We start from the raw sequence: 14,963 nt of genomic DNA on the forward strand, positions 1-14,963 counted from the left end.
TCATATACCGATTGATGTTACTAAAGCGTTTTGCAACAAAGTAATTACTGTTCTCCAAAATGCCTTAATGTCAACAGGAGTTTACAGCAGCACAGAAATCTGACGATATAAAACTTTTCATTATAAAGTAGTGACATGGCTAAAAAAATTACTCAATGTCTACAAAATCAACAGAACTACTTAACACATAATTTGAAGAAGCATATATAAGCAAACAAATTTGTTTATAGATTAACAAATAAATATATAAACACATTTATTTAAATCTCCAAAGATAGCTACTTCTTAACAGGGTCATTTATACTCATGTTTCATATTTAAAAGATAAAAACATTATCACTTACAGTTTGGATTTCTTTAAGAAGTACTCCATCAGTCATAAATTTTATCTGTGTATCAGGTGTTACGTTCCCTTCAAATCTAATCAAGTAAGATACTTTATCGCTAGATAAATTTAATTCCTCACCAACTCTTTGTGACATTGATATAGCAGCAACTCTTCTAGGTTCAGTTACCCCAATCATACAACCATCTCTATTTAACACAAAATCATATTGGATATATTAAGCAATTCTCTATTAACATGGTAGGGATTAATTATTTTATATGAAACTAGCAAGTTATTTTAATTTTTCAAAAAAAAAAAATAAAGAGTAATTATTGAACACATCAGCTATTCATTGGATTATCAATCTATCTCCAATGTCTTGCAAGTTATAATTTGATATTCCCCTACTGCTTTTTGAATTTAATCAATATCGGAAGTTTAAGCAATTAATTATTTTACTAAAAATAACCTGATTCCTGAATAAATAATTTAATAAACATAAAAATGTAGTAACTGATACACTGATTCATTTCATTTTTGTTTAAAATAACTAAAACAACAACAGTAATCTAAAATGTTTGCATGAATTTGGGAGTTATAAAATAATTTTGATTATAAATTCAAATCCTTAATAAATACTGTAAACAGAAATCTCCAACCTAAAGATCTTATACAGGAAGAACTGGTTTAAAAAATTTTACATTTATTTATCTTTTATGACTGTAAAGGATCACTAAAGTCAGTCCATTATCCAAGTTTCTTCAATGGGACTGTGGGCCTTGCAATACTTGGACCACAAAAGTAGACCTCCCAGTACTTTTTGATATGTTCTGATCTTTATGCTCTTTCTTATGTTGAAAATGTTCATGTTGTGAGTTTTTCTTGTGAGTGTGAAGCAAGTGTATTTTTCTTGATTTTCTTGTTAAATTTTATCTTATTTATAGTTCTTCTGGTGTAAGGCCAATTTCTCTAGATCCAATTCCTTCAGATCCTCTCTTATTTCTCTGACCCATCTGCGTTGGTGTTTTTCGAGTTTAAATTGAACTGTACTAACTGTTTCAGAAATCTTGAACCTTGCATCCTCATCATGTGTCTAAAGAATCCTAGTCTCCTCTTATGCATGGTATCAGTGATGGAATATAATTCTTTGTACGTGACTTTGTTAGGCACAATCCAACACTGCCCATCTTCCTGATACTTTTTACTGATGCAGGTTGTTCCAATTCTTCTTTTGATTTTCTAGAGTCTGTCTGTCTTTGATTATTCATTCAGGTGGAAAAGTGTTTCTGCTGCATAAGTGGCTTGTGGTTTTAAAACTGTTGCAGTGTCTATATATATATATATATATATATATATATATGCATATATATATGCATACAGTGTCTTTTATATTACATTTTATATATATTCTGGGTGATAATTTAGGTATGGAAACAACTTTATACTGCATAGCTGAAGAGGTACTTGGAGGTAAAAAGAAATGGAATTCTACAGTTAAAAAAAAAATCTGAATTATGATGGGTATTTAATTTTTTCTGCAACATTGAATCAAACTTAACTTTTTTAAACTGGAAGGTTGACCTAAGATTTTGATTTAAATTTTTTTAAGAAAAACAATGGTGAAACCCGTTTTTCTGTTAATCGCTTCATTATTGATTTATAAGCATTCAAGGTTGCAATGATGGAAAAATCATGTTTACAATAAAACGTCCTGCAGGAACAATTTTATTTTGCTTGATGATATTGTCACATAAGCTTGAAGCTTGTGCATGGGATATGGAAAATGTGGTGTATGAAAAATGCCATACCTGACGGATTCGAACCGGGGACCTTCAGATGAAAGGTCAAATTTTACATTCATAATGCATACAATAATAATGTAATTAATAATTCACAACTTTAAACAGTGCTATAATATTAATAATAATAATAAACAATTATTAATAATTAACAACATAACAATAAATTAAATGGCTATATCAACTGATATTTACTTTAAATATTACAGTATTGTTTGAAAATGTTAAATAAATGTTTTTGATCATAAATTACCAATGAAATTTTGAAAGCATACGGTTCTACAATAAATGTTCAAGATGTTTCTCCTCTACAGCTTGTTGGCAGTGTGCTAACCTCAAATAATATCCAATTATAACTTGTACTCGTATCATGTCTGGTGGTACACAAGCAGATTCATCAATTATTCTTCTTTTCAATTCGTCAATGTCTATAGGTTTTGTTTTGTAAACATTACGTTTCAGTTTCAGTTTCTACAATACAATGACCAACGATTCCCGCCAAAACGTTCACTTTCTGAGGGTGCTCTGTGTATGACCTTCTAACATCCATCTGGGATTATTATTGCTCTAATATCGACAGTTTTGCTTATTCATATGACCATTTTACATAAAATTCGCCTCATCAGTAATTATTATTGCATTAGAAAAATTTGCATCTATGTCTAATTTTAACATTATAATACCACAATACTTAACTCTGTGATCAAAATCATCTTCCAAAAGTTATTGCACTTGATGGCTTATAAGGGTAAAATTTATTTGTTTTAAGAATTTTTTGAACTGAAAAATAACTGATGTCATATTGGACAACAGCTTTCCTAATCAATGAACGAGGGTCTTCAACAAAGATGTGCACTGCATCTAATGACTTTGCAATCAGTTGTGACAGTTCTTGATCTATCAGTGTGAGGATGATTCTTTACAGTACCAGTTTCTTCAAATCTCTGTACTGCTTTCTGGCCGATCAACACTTTCGAATCTGGCTGTCTTTAATGAATACATTAATGATCACCTTTTCAGTAGATGCTGTAAATCCTCTGACTTAAACTATTGTCTTTGATAGAGTGAACATCGATGTGCTCTTAAGAAGGCTTGATGCATTTGGAATTTCTGATCCCTTACTTAAATGGATTTCATCTTTTCTGGGGAACCATGTTCAATTTGTTAAGGTTGACAGTTGTATATCTAATCCTATTCATATAATTTCTGGTGTGGAGCAAGTTACCCACCCACCTTGCACTACCTTTGTTCTCAGTTGATATCAATGACTTACAATTAGTTATTGCGTTTGCTTTACTTTTGCTTTTTGCTGATGATGCTAAACTGGCACTGGCTATTAAGATTCTTTTGTAAAGGGATTTAGACTCTATGGTAAATTGGTATCATCTTAATGGGTTGACATGCAATGTTAATAAATGTTTATCTATAACATTTTGAAAACAGATAACTAGTAATGAAGTTAATGATTATAGAATCTGTGATATATACCTCAATCAGATTACTGAAATTAAGGACCTTAGGATTTATTTGACTATAAACTTTCATTTAAAAATCATATTGATTATATTTTTTCTAAAGCCATAAAAAATTGTATTTTATAAGAAATTTAGGAATATCACAGAATTTTAGGAGGATCACCATGTTTAGATCTTCATATTTTGCATTTATTTATAGACATTTTTTATACTGCTTGAGCATCTGGAGACCTAATACTCTTGAACTTTTAAAAAAACTAGAAAACGTGAATCACCTTTTCTTTAGATATGTTTCTTATAAAACTGGTCACACAATGCAATATTCGGACCACGATTATAAAGGAATTGCATCTGCATTAGGTATACTGTCAGTATAATCATCACTTTTAAGATGTGATTTAATTTTTGCCGATAAAATTATTAATAATCATATTGACTGTTCAGAATTGTTCCTGGTCAAAAACTTAGAAACAATAACTATTATTTTTATGTAGATATTAATAAAGACATTTGATCACAATTGTTCAACGACTGTCATTAAATTGTAAAATAATACTAACTGGTTTGATTTCTATAATTTTAATTTGTATCAAATTAAATTTAAATCTAGATGTTTATTAAAATATGAATGAAATAACTGTATGTGACAGTGTAATGTTGATCATTTATTTTGTATCATGGGATTTATCCCATCTGTTTAAATAAATATATAAAACATACTTTTTAAATTAAAATAAATTAAGATATTTATTTGAGTTTTTTAGAAGTTATGAAATTGTTCAATTGTCCACAAACAGTAGAAGTTCACTAATATCTTATAATACATTTCTATGATAATAAACAAACAAATAATAAATTCAATTCTGTTTTCGCCATCTAATTGCGAGAAATCTATAGTGCTGTCAGCATTAACAGTTACAATGAGAGGCTCAATCTTTTTCTCTATTATATTATCCAATTCCCAATAATTTGGAACAATAGTTCCATTGCACATTATACAGTTTTTCCATTCCTGCTGACCCGTTTTGTTGATGGCTTTTGAGCATAAATTTTGAACATCTATATTTTAAAAGTAGTATTTTCTGACACTATATAACTTTCCAAATTAACTCAACTGGATTGAGTTCATAACGAAAGGGAGGTAATCAAAGCATGGTTTTACCAAAGGATCTATCTTACTAACTCATCAAATTAATACACATTAAAATTACTTTTATTACACAAAACGCTTAGCAATAATTGGATCTTAAGTTCATTTTCTTAAAAAAAAACACTCCTTTTGAACTAAGCCACATTTTGATATCATTTTTTTTCCAAGACACAGCTGGAATTTTTTCCTTTTTACAAGAATGACAGAGGGCATTGTCTATGACAATAACCAAATTATCTTCCAGAAGAGGTAACACATCACTAAACCATTTCTCAAAAGATGTGCTGTTCATCTCGTTATGATAGTCTCCTGTAGATTTAGATGCAAAAATCCAGAGGCCACCATGACAAACCTGCTATCACTGCCAATGTGTGTAATTATGAGACGCCTACCAATGGAGCCTTATTACCGGTTGATAAGCCATACAGAAAAGCTTCTTTTGATGAATTCACAGTTTTATCTTTCCAAATGAAACTTTTTGTGTGGCCTTCGTTGACCCAAGTTTCATGCATATAATATATTCTACAGCCTTTATGCCTCATTTTCTTTATTTCAGTGTGGTAATGTTTTTGCCATATAACATCATCCCTGTCAATTAAAGCACTGTCCCGACCCCATTTTTCATATTTAAAATTCATACTTAAAAATTTATAAAGTTGTTCTTCAGAAATCTAGTAGATCATTATCGTCTTTTACATTTCATAACACTTTGCCTATTGTACGAAGTTCGTTTCGAAAATAAAATTTTTGTACTTGTTTATCAATTGCATTTTTATCGAAATCAACTATACTATATTAGTAGATTAATACTTGCAAATCACTTTGCACACTGAAGCAGCACAACTTCCACTTATGTTAACAGTTTTATTAATAACATCTGAAATCAACACCAATGGACCACTCTGAAATTTGCTTTTATAAGCACTTAATGATTTACTTTTCCAAACAACTTAAAAGCTTTTTTCACAGCCTTTTATTTAGGGAGGATGTCAATAATCGTGCACTATTATCAGCTGAATCAGTGTCAGACATAGTGTAAAAGTAATGGTATAACTCAAGTTGTATAAACACAAATCTAGCCACTACACTCACATTCCAATAAACTTAAAAAAATTGCATTATATTAAGTTTAAATAACAGAGTAAACAACAGATACACAAAAATTAACATGAAAACAAAAGAGCGATCACATGAAAATATCTAGGGTTTTAACGAAACTGAGAAGACATAACATTATATAAAAGTTTGATTACATGACTAATTATATGGTGACTACCGTTGTGTATAGATATGGCCGGATTGTGAATCAACACTGATACATGAATCATGATGAACTCACCCTTTTTGTAAATGTAGAAACAGTACAGGTCTTTGGTACTCATTATAATTGAGTAGTGGGAGGAAATAAGACTTTTTGTTAATAGTAGTACAGTAATAGTGTGAAACTGCATAACCTGATTTTACATGGGTACAACTAAACAAGTTATATAAAATATAAATATAAATTATCCTATGTGTGGTTTAATATTTATAAAAATATGTTACATATAGTTATATTTATACAGTCATATATATAAATACAAGGTTTGATAAAAAAATATCATTTTTTGATCAAACCTCGTAAAAATCAAAAAGCTATGTAGCGACAAAAAATACTACTTTTAAAATATTTATTAAAAATTTATACTTAAAAGAATAAAATAGAATTTTAGTTTTTCTCAAAGAATCTATATTTATTCATCAATAATGATTTTGTCACCTTCAAAGTATCCTTTTCAGATAAAATAAATTTGTGCCAGCACTTTTTCCAATCTTGTCTTTCATGGTTTTTTTTTCAGCTTAAGGAATAGAAAGAAGTCACAGGGGCCCGTAACTGGTGACTTCAAAGGCTGTGGCATCATAATGTTGCTGTTTTTAACCAAAAATTCTCTAATAAGCCATGAAATGTGAGCAGGTGCATTATCATGATGTAATTGCCATGGATTGTTTTACCACAATCCGAGTGTTTTCTTCAGATTGCCACACAAATGGCATACAACTTCCAAATAGTAATCCTTATTAACCCTCTGATAGTGATTCAGTGATTGTCAAAAATCATTTTCTTCACTTTTTCATCACTGACACTGGTTGTTGATGTGCTGGGTCATCCAGGGTACTCATCATGCTCAACATCTTCATGGCCTTCTTAGAAATGTTTGTACCACTTGTAAATGCTTATTTTAATCTTAGAAGAATCAGCAAAAGTAAAATTCAATACTTTCAATATAATGATGCACTTTACTCAATTCTTAAAGCAAAATTTCATGCTAATTCTTTGTTTCATTTTTTCCACAAGTTAAAAATCCCTGATCATACCAAAACATGTGTAACCTTTTCGACAGCCAACGACAAACTAAGCATCCAATATGGCTACAAATGTAAAAAAACATTGGGACAAGTGTACCAACACAACAAAAAAAATATGACAATTGGACTCGTACAGTGAGAGAAATTACAAAAAATTTTATGTATCTTTTTATCAAACCTCATATAATATTAATATAAATGCTCCTAGGTAAATTGTTTAAATTATATAGAAGTGACTTTAAAAACCCAGCTGACTACAAAAACATGCATCTTATAAACAAATACATAAAAAAATTTACTTACAATGCATAACCAGCTTCATACAGGAATTGCGGTACTTGAGTTGTTTTACCGCTTCCTGTTTCACCAGCTATAATAACAATAGGATTTTCATTAATTGTTTCCATTATAGTTTGTTCTTCACTAAGTATTGGCAGTTTTAATCTTGATTCTTGTATCTGTGGCTTCCTATCTACTGGAACAAATACTGCTGGCTTTGATTTTTCTGCATTTCTTTCATCACCATTTTTTATAATATCAACCCCTGTTACTTGTGAAATACTATCAAACCCATCAATTTCCTTTGATGAAATAGCTGATTCTGTAACAGTCCATTTACTTTTAAATAGTTCTTTAATAAAAATATTACCACTTTTACTTCTATTTTGATTTATCCTAAAATCACTGCCTTCATTTAATTTACATTGGGCATCTGAGTCACTTCCACCCTTATCAGTTATATTAATTTCTTCATTCTCTTTTTCAATTTTTTCCTCTACAATACAACTTTCACCTTCAATTTCTACTATTTCATCTTTTTCTTCTTCCTCACTAGCAATATCTTCTTCAGTTTCATTATCTGACATCTATGTATAACAACAGAAACAAATAATATTTTTATTATTAAAAATTGTAAAAAAATTTTCTTCTGAAAGTGAAAAAAATGTAAACAAATTTAAACTCTGGTATGTTAGAAATATGAAAAAAATAATAAATTATCTCAAATCTATTGAAAGAGTAAATAATTACTTCACAACTATAGTGGGGGTTTTTTAATTGCTATGGCACGCTTCAGGTTTTTTTAATTGCTATTAATTGGATTCAAAAAGACTTAGATACCCTATTCTTGAAAATCAAAACTATTTTATGTGCACCTGTTATGTGATTAAAAAAATAAGGAAATAGAACAAAATTACATACTATCAGTTGTTAGTGAGAGGTTTAGTTTAAACAGTAAAAATCATAGTGACAGTAATATACATCAAAGTTTAATTTTTACATAAATAAGTTTCAACAACAATATATTTCTCTCAAATATTAATTTTATGCTAATAATGAGCAGGCCCAACAGATTTCATAACTGAAGGATACTGAAGGAAATAAATTATGCTAGATCATGATCAGCATAAATTCTTTTCCTGCTCCAAAAAGTAATTTTTGAAAAAAAAAGTGAATTATTTACATTTTCATAATTTCAAGGTGGAAAATTAATATTTTCTAAAATTTATTAACAACTTCTAAAATCTATCTATATTAATTAAAAGAAGACGTGGGTTGACAAGAGGTTCCTAACTGCTTTGACATTGAAGCTTTTGTTTTGAAGAATGTTATAGTTTAAATAACACCAGATTCCTCTGGTATTATTTAACACCAGAGGAAGTTATTTAACACCAGGAGTTATTTAACACCTTCATTTCTTAATGAAGGGGCTTTAAGAACTTGCTGGGTGGCGTTCAAACCTTAAATACCATGAAGTTTTTACTGCCCCCTCAAGAAACATGACACACTGAAAAAGAACGAACTGAATATCTTTCAGTTTTGAATTAAAGTGAGCTAGTAGCCATTGAAGGACAAGTACTGAAACTCTTAGAAAACAAGATTTTTTTAATTACTTCAGAAAGAAAAACTGTGATTAATTTTTTTTTTAAATCCAATTATGCAATATTTAATTTATTTTAATTGATGGGGTTTATGGAACATGAGCTCTTTGGAGAGCAAAAAGATGTGAACAACTTCTTCACTTACATGTTTTTTTTTCTTTTAATGTAATATACAATTTGAAAAAAAATTATTTTGAACATTCCAATGCTTCAATTTTTGCTAATTTACAAGACTGGAGCATAGAAAGAAAACCTCAAACTTACTTTTATACACCTCAAACTTTTAATTACACAATTATGTAATTAAACTTCTTTCTTATGGTAGAACACATTTTGGCAAAAAAACCACTTGGTTCACAGTGCCTCAAGTTTTGTTAATAGGACTGCGGGATTAGAACCCACTGAATGCAAGAACCCTTGATCCTCTGTTACCCGTGATTTGAATTTTCTGAATTTATTTTGGGAAAAATTGTTCAAATATCTTACTTAATTTTTTTTATTTTATCGAAGTAAATCAAGATGAAGGTCTAAGGAAGTCATTTAGAAGATCTGAGGGAAGATTTTTTAAAACATATTTCAGCAATAGTGATAGTATACTTCTGGTCCTGTAGAATCAAAAGCTGTAAAACAGGAAACAGATAATGATAATAAAATCTCACAATAAAAACATTAATTGATTGTAACTAGTATTTACCTCAAATCCAACAATGTTAGGATCACTCTGCGCATATAACTTATTACCAAGATCATTTTCTAATAAATGCTTTCGTTTACTTCCAGCAATTGAATTTATCACAATTTTCTTTTTAATCCCACCAACAGAGAGTTGATTAATTATTTCATCATCATTATCATCTGTCTCTCGCAAACGTTTGATTCCTTTAGTTTGAACTTCAGTAATAGATGTCATCTGATTCAAAACATCATCTGGTACTTGAACTTTGGATAATGCATCCAATAATCCTGATCGCTACAAAATAAAAAAAAGTAAACACAAAAATAAAAAATAGTAATCAAACAGAAATCAAAGTATAAAATAAAAGTAAACAGTTAATTTTATGGCTAAAATTAAAAACAACTGAATAGCAGATTATGTGAGTAATCTATAGAATAGACAAAAATTATAAGAAAACAAACAAAAGTACTGTTACAGCATTATCAAATAAAATTAACAACTCAAGACATTTTTAATTGATGTTTAATAACTACAGTGCCTTAAAACGAAACAAACATAGTTTATGAATACATTCTACAGGTGAAAAAAAACAAAAATATTAAGATAATTATGATCAATACAATATTCTTTCCATTTTGGCCACCAAAGAATTTTCCCCAGATGTAAGCTTCAGTTATAAGGTAAGTCAATAACTCAGCTATGAATCGACAAAGTTTATCATCTCAACAATAGTTTGATTTAGAGGTATATATTTAAAAATGGGTTCTACAAAAAAGTGTACCTTTTTTTTTACAATATTTCATACTTCCGTAAGGATTTCATAACTGATTTCAAAACGTGATTGGTTCTAGAAAAATGTTTTCCTAGAACACCCAATAAACAAATAAACTCTCAATATGATGTAATGTTTAAACAAAAATTTTTTTTGTCCTCATTCATTTGACTGGTTTGATGCAGCTCTGCAAGATTCCCTATGCCAGTCGTTTCATTTCAGTATACCCTTACATCCTACATCCCTTACAATTTGTTTTACATATTCCAAACATTGCCGGCCTGTACAATTTTTCCCATCTACATGTCCCTCCAAAATTAGAGCGACTACTCCAGGATGCCTTAATATGTGGCCTATAAGTTTGTCTCTTCTTTTAACTATACTTTTCCAAAGGTTTCTTTCTTCATCAACTTGCCACAACACCTCTTCATTTGTCACTTTATCCACACACCAGATTTTTAACATTTTCTTATAGCATTACATTTCAAAAGCTTCTAATCTTTTCTTCTCAGGTACTCCATCATCCAAGTTTCACTTCCATATAAAGCTACGCTCCCAACATATACTTTCAAAAATGTTTTCCTGATATTTAAATTAATTTTTGATGTAAACAAATTATAATTATTTTTCTGCTTCGTCCATCTTTAGTAATTCTACTTCCCAAATAACAAAATTCTTCTACCTCTGCAATCTTTTCTCTTCCTATTTTTATATTCAGTGGTCCATTTACATTATTTCTACTACATTTCATTACTTTCATTTTGTTCTTGTTTATTTTCATTCAGTAGTTCTTATGTAGGATTTCATTCATGCCATTCATTGTTTCTTCTATATTCTTTTTACTCTCAGCGAGAATTACTATATCATCAGCAAGTTGTAGCATCTTTATCTTTCACCTTGTATTGTTACTCTGAATCTAAATTGTTCTTTAACATCATTAACTGCTGGTTCTATATAGAATAAAAAGTAACGGTGATAGGGAACATCCTTGTCAGACTCCCTTTTTTATTACGGTTTCTTTCTTACTTTCCTCAATTATTACAGTTGCTGTTTGGTTCCTGTAAATGTTAGCAATTATTCTTCTATTCCTGTACTTGAACCCTAATGTTTTTAAAATGCTGAACATTTTATTCCAGTATACATTATTGAATGCCTTTTCTAGGTCTATAAATGCCAAGTATGTTGGTTTGTTTTTCTTTAACTTTCCTTTTACTACTAATCTGAGTGCTAAAATTGCTTCCCTTGTCCCTATACTTTTCCTGAAACCAAATTAGTCTTCTCCTAGCACTTTTTCCAGTCTCCTCTCAATCCTTCTGTACAGAATTCTAGTTAATTTTGATGAATGACTAGTTAAGCTAATTAATCTGTATTCTTCACCTTTATCTTCATTCTTTGGTATCATGACTATAACATTCTTTTTAAGTCTGACAGAACTTTCTCTTTTTCATAAATATTACACACCAGTTTGTGTAATCTATCTATCGCTTCCTCACCTGCATTGCGCAGTAATTCTGCAGGTATTCCATCTATTCCAGAAGCCTTTCTGACTTTCAAATCTTTTAATGCTCTCTTAAACTACGATCTCAGTATTGTTTCATCCCTTTATAACTCTATATATATTCCACCCACCTATTGACCTTTCCTTTCATAATCCAAATCAGTGTACACCTTTGTTTAACACATTATTAGATTTTAATTAATGTATGACAAAATTTTCCTTAACTTTCTTGTATGCTCCGTCTATTTTACCAATGATCATTTCTCTTTCCACTTCTGAACACTTTTCTTTAATCCACTCTTCTTTTGCTAGTTTGCACTTCCGATTTACAGTATTTCTTAATTATTGATAGTTCCTTTTACTTTCTTCATCATTAGCATTCATATATTTTCTACGTTCATCCATCAACTGCAATATATCCTCTGATTATTAAAAAATTAAAATAGTTAACTACTTTACCATGAAGTTTAACTATTTGTAGTTGACCTGTTTTTGAAGTACCTCTATAACAGTTAACGAAAACAGGTCAACTACAAATGTTAGAGTGACAATGCTAGGAAGGGCAGAAAATAACATCAAAAAGTATCTTAATTACTATTAGAGAAATTTGTTATAGAATTCAATAATTAGTAGTAGATAAAAACTGTTCAATTGCTAAAAAGTTAAATTTAATAATAAAAACTACATGGAATTTGATTTATAAATTAATGTAAAAGAAATCAATAAAAAAAATTATTTCAATTCTTCTGAACAATGGAAAAAGTTCTGGACTCAGTATGAGTCACAGGATCATACCAGGACAATAAGCTTTATACTGCTCTGCTAAGGAAAAAGGCAGTATCTACAAAAATGACATTTTTCAAATTAATAATGATTCTTATGTATTTTGAGACGAGAAATTCAGTGAACTAGTCAAAAATGCCATATCTGCTGTGGTTTTGGAGATACAGCTATAGAAGTTTGATTTGATTTGCTTAGCATTTCTTCTGCCACCACCCCACTTTATCGCCCTAAAGCATAAGCCCAAATGTCTATGCCACAAACAGCTACTGAGCCATGATACAGTTTAGCGACCACTGTCCTAACTAGCTCCTAGAGCTAACCTAAATGCGTGAGCGAAATAAGTGTGGTACCATACATCACTCACTTGTGTGTACCATTGCCCACTTCTCATATATCACTAAAATGGGTTGGCGCACCCCGTCAACTACTAAAACATATATGACTATCAATAATTAATTTATCTCGTCAAAGACAGCAATTCGCTGCCACGCCTAGGTTGCTGAATGCCAGCAAGTACCTGTCCACCATTAAAGCGCTTGGAGCATTAATTTGGCTGATAACCAGCCTTATCTCTCGGTTAGCTTCCTACAGCAGTGCGGTAGGAGTCTTTTCCCTTAGGTAAACTACTGATGTCGGTTGAACAAAGCAACCGATCAAGGAACTCTCACACAGTTCAAAAATATGGCTCTTGCCATATTTTTGACTGCCGCACATTGACATTGCCGCTTATGAGTGGCCAATTTTCCCCTTGACCTCTAAGTTCCAGGGTGGCCTGAGTTCTGCCCCCCCCCCCCCCCAAGAGCTGGGCAGCCATACATCATGTGTTCGTTCGACTGGACCTCCCACAGACGCACAGCTCATCAGCTGCCAGGTGGAACCAAAACAAATATTGGTTTAAAATTACATGGTTGGAGAGCACTCGAGCTCCTGTTGCCCTTAAAAACAAAGGAGAGGCATACCATCCTCCCCAGATCCTGTATAAATCTATACTAGGACCTTCCCTTCATCGTGGCGTGCCATTCTTGCTGCCATGCTTCCATTGCGAGGCTGTAAAGCCTCATCCACAGGCGGGAGATGGGCAACTGTTTGAAATTTAAAACCGGTGCATTGAGATCACCGTTCTGCTCCAGTACACATCCCAAATACCTCGGCCTTCTGCCTCATTGCAATTTCCACATGGCCACTCGATTTGGAACCACTACATTGATTGGAAGAGCCTTTCCCAATACAGTGGTAGCCTCGTAGAAGGTTGTTTTAAAAATTCCAGTGCATACAATTAAGACTCTACACTGGGCACTCCTTAAATTTTAAACAAGTGCTCAATTCATATTCAAGCTATCCACTCAGACAGGCGCCGCAAAAGAGGGCATGCTTCCAAAGACACCTCGATATACTATGAACACTTGACAGGCTGACAAGCTGACAACCCATAATCTTTCTGAGCAATCCTCCTACGTTTGTGCATCACAGAGATGGCATCCACCGCTACTTGCCTGATGTGGTTGCTAAACAGCAATACCTTCATTCAGCTGATTACACAGCCTTTATACAATACGGGGGTTACAAATGTATGATAATTTGTCTAAACCCTTGAGAAGCATAAACTTCATCTTGGGCACAGAAATCCTTAAATTTTGAATGTCCATTCATTCAGCCCTCTGCAGTTGACAAAGCCATCTGCACTTGGTCTTCTAGCTGCGGCCATGAGTTACCACATACTAACAATAGACAGTCATCAGCAAAAGCCTAGACCATGACCCCTTCCAGGAATCTCAGTCCCAAAAATCCGTTGAATACCAGGTTCCACAGCAAGGGGCCGAGAACGGAGCCAAGTGGGCTTCCCCTGGTGATGGACTTTTCTACAACTAGGTACGCATCCTTAAACAGAGCCGTGCGATCAGACAAGTAGTCACATACTACGGCCTGCAGGGCTATGAGAACATTGCGGCGTTTCAACTCATAGAGGGCATAACTCCAACACAAGGAAGAAGAAAGAAAATGCCGCCTCTATGTCAATAAAAATTGACAAAACATATTTACAGTCAGCGCTTACCACCTCGGTAAGAGCATTGAAGATGAAATTCTCAGTGCCAACCCCTTTCATGAAGCCATACTGGCCTCGATTTAGAAATGAGTTCATATCGATGCTTTCCCAGAGTCGTTCCACAACCAGCCTTTCAAGCAACTTGCTGATTACTGGCAAGAGGCTGATGGGTCGATTACTGCTGACCTCACTCGGATCCTTTCCAGATTTTA

The 14,963-nt window shown here is 31.9% G+C and overlaps 1 protein-coding gene across 1 annotated transcript in view; it reads right to left on the bottom strand.

Annotated features, from left to right (window-relative positions):
• Positions 1 to 14,963, bottom strand: part of kz (putative ATP-dependent RNA helicase kurz) — an 87,027-nt gene that overhangs the window by 55,195 nt on the left and 16,869 nt on the right. Inside the window, exons 3-5 of the mRNA XM_075356653.1 lie at positions 9,673 to 9,948; positions 7,402 to 7,964; positions 345 to 534 (exon numbers count right to left, since the gene is read on the bottom strand). Of these exons, the coding sequence (XP_075212768.1) occupies positions 345 to 534; positions 7,402 to 7,964; positions 9,673 to 9,948 (1,029 nt within the window). The remainder of the gene's footprint in view (positions 1 to 344; positions 535 to 7,401; positions 7,965 to 9,672; positions 9,949 to 14,963) is intronic.

Source organism: Lycorma delicatula, chromosome 2 (assembly GCF_047948215.1).
Source record: "Lycorma delicatula isolate Av1 chromosome 2, ASM4794821v1, whole genome shotgun sequence".
Lineage (NCBI taxonomy): Eukaryota > Metazoa > Arthropoda > Insecta > Hemiptera > Fulgoridae > Lycorma > Lycorma delicatula.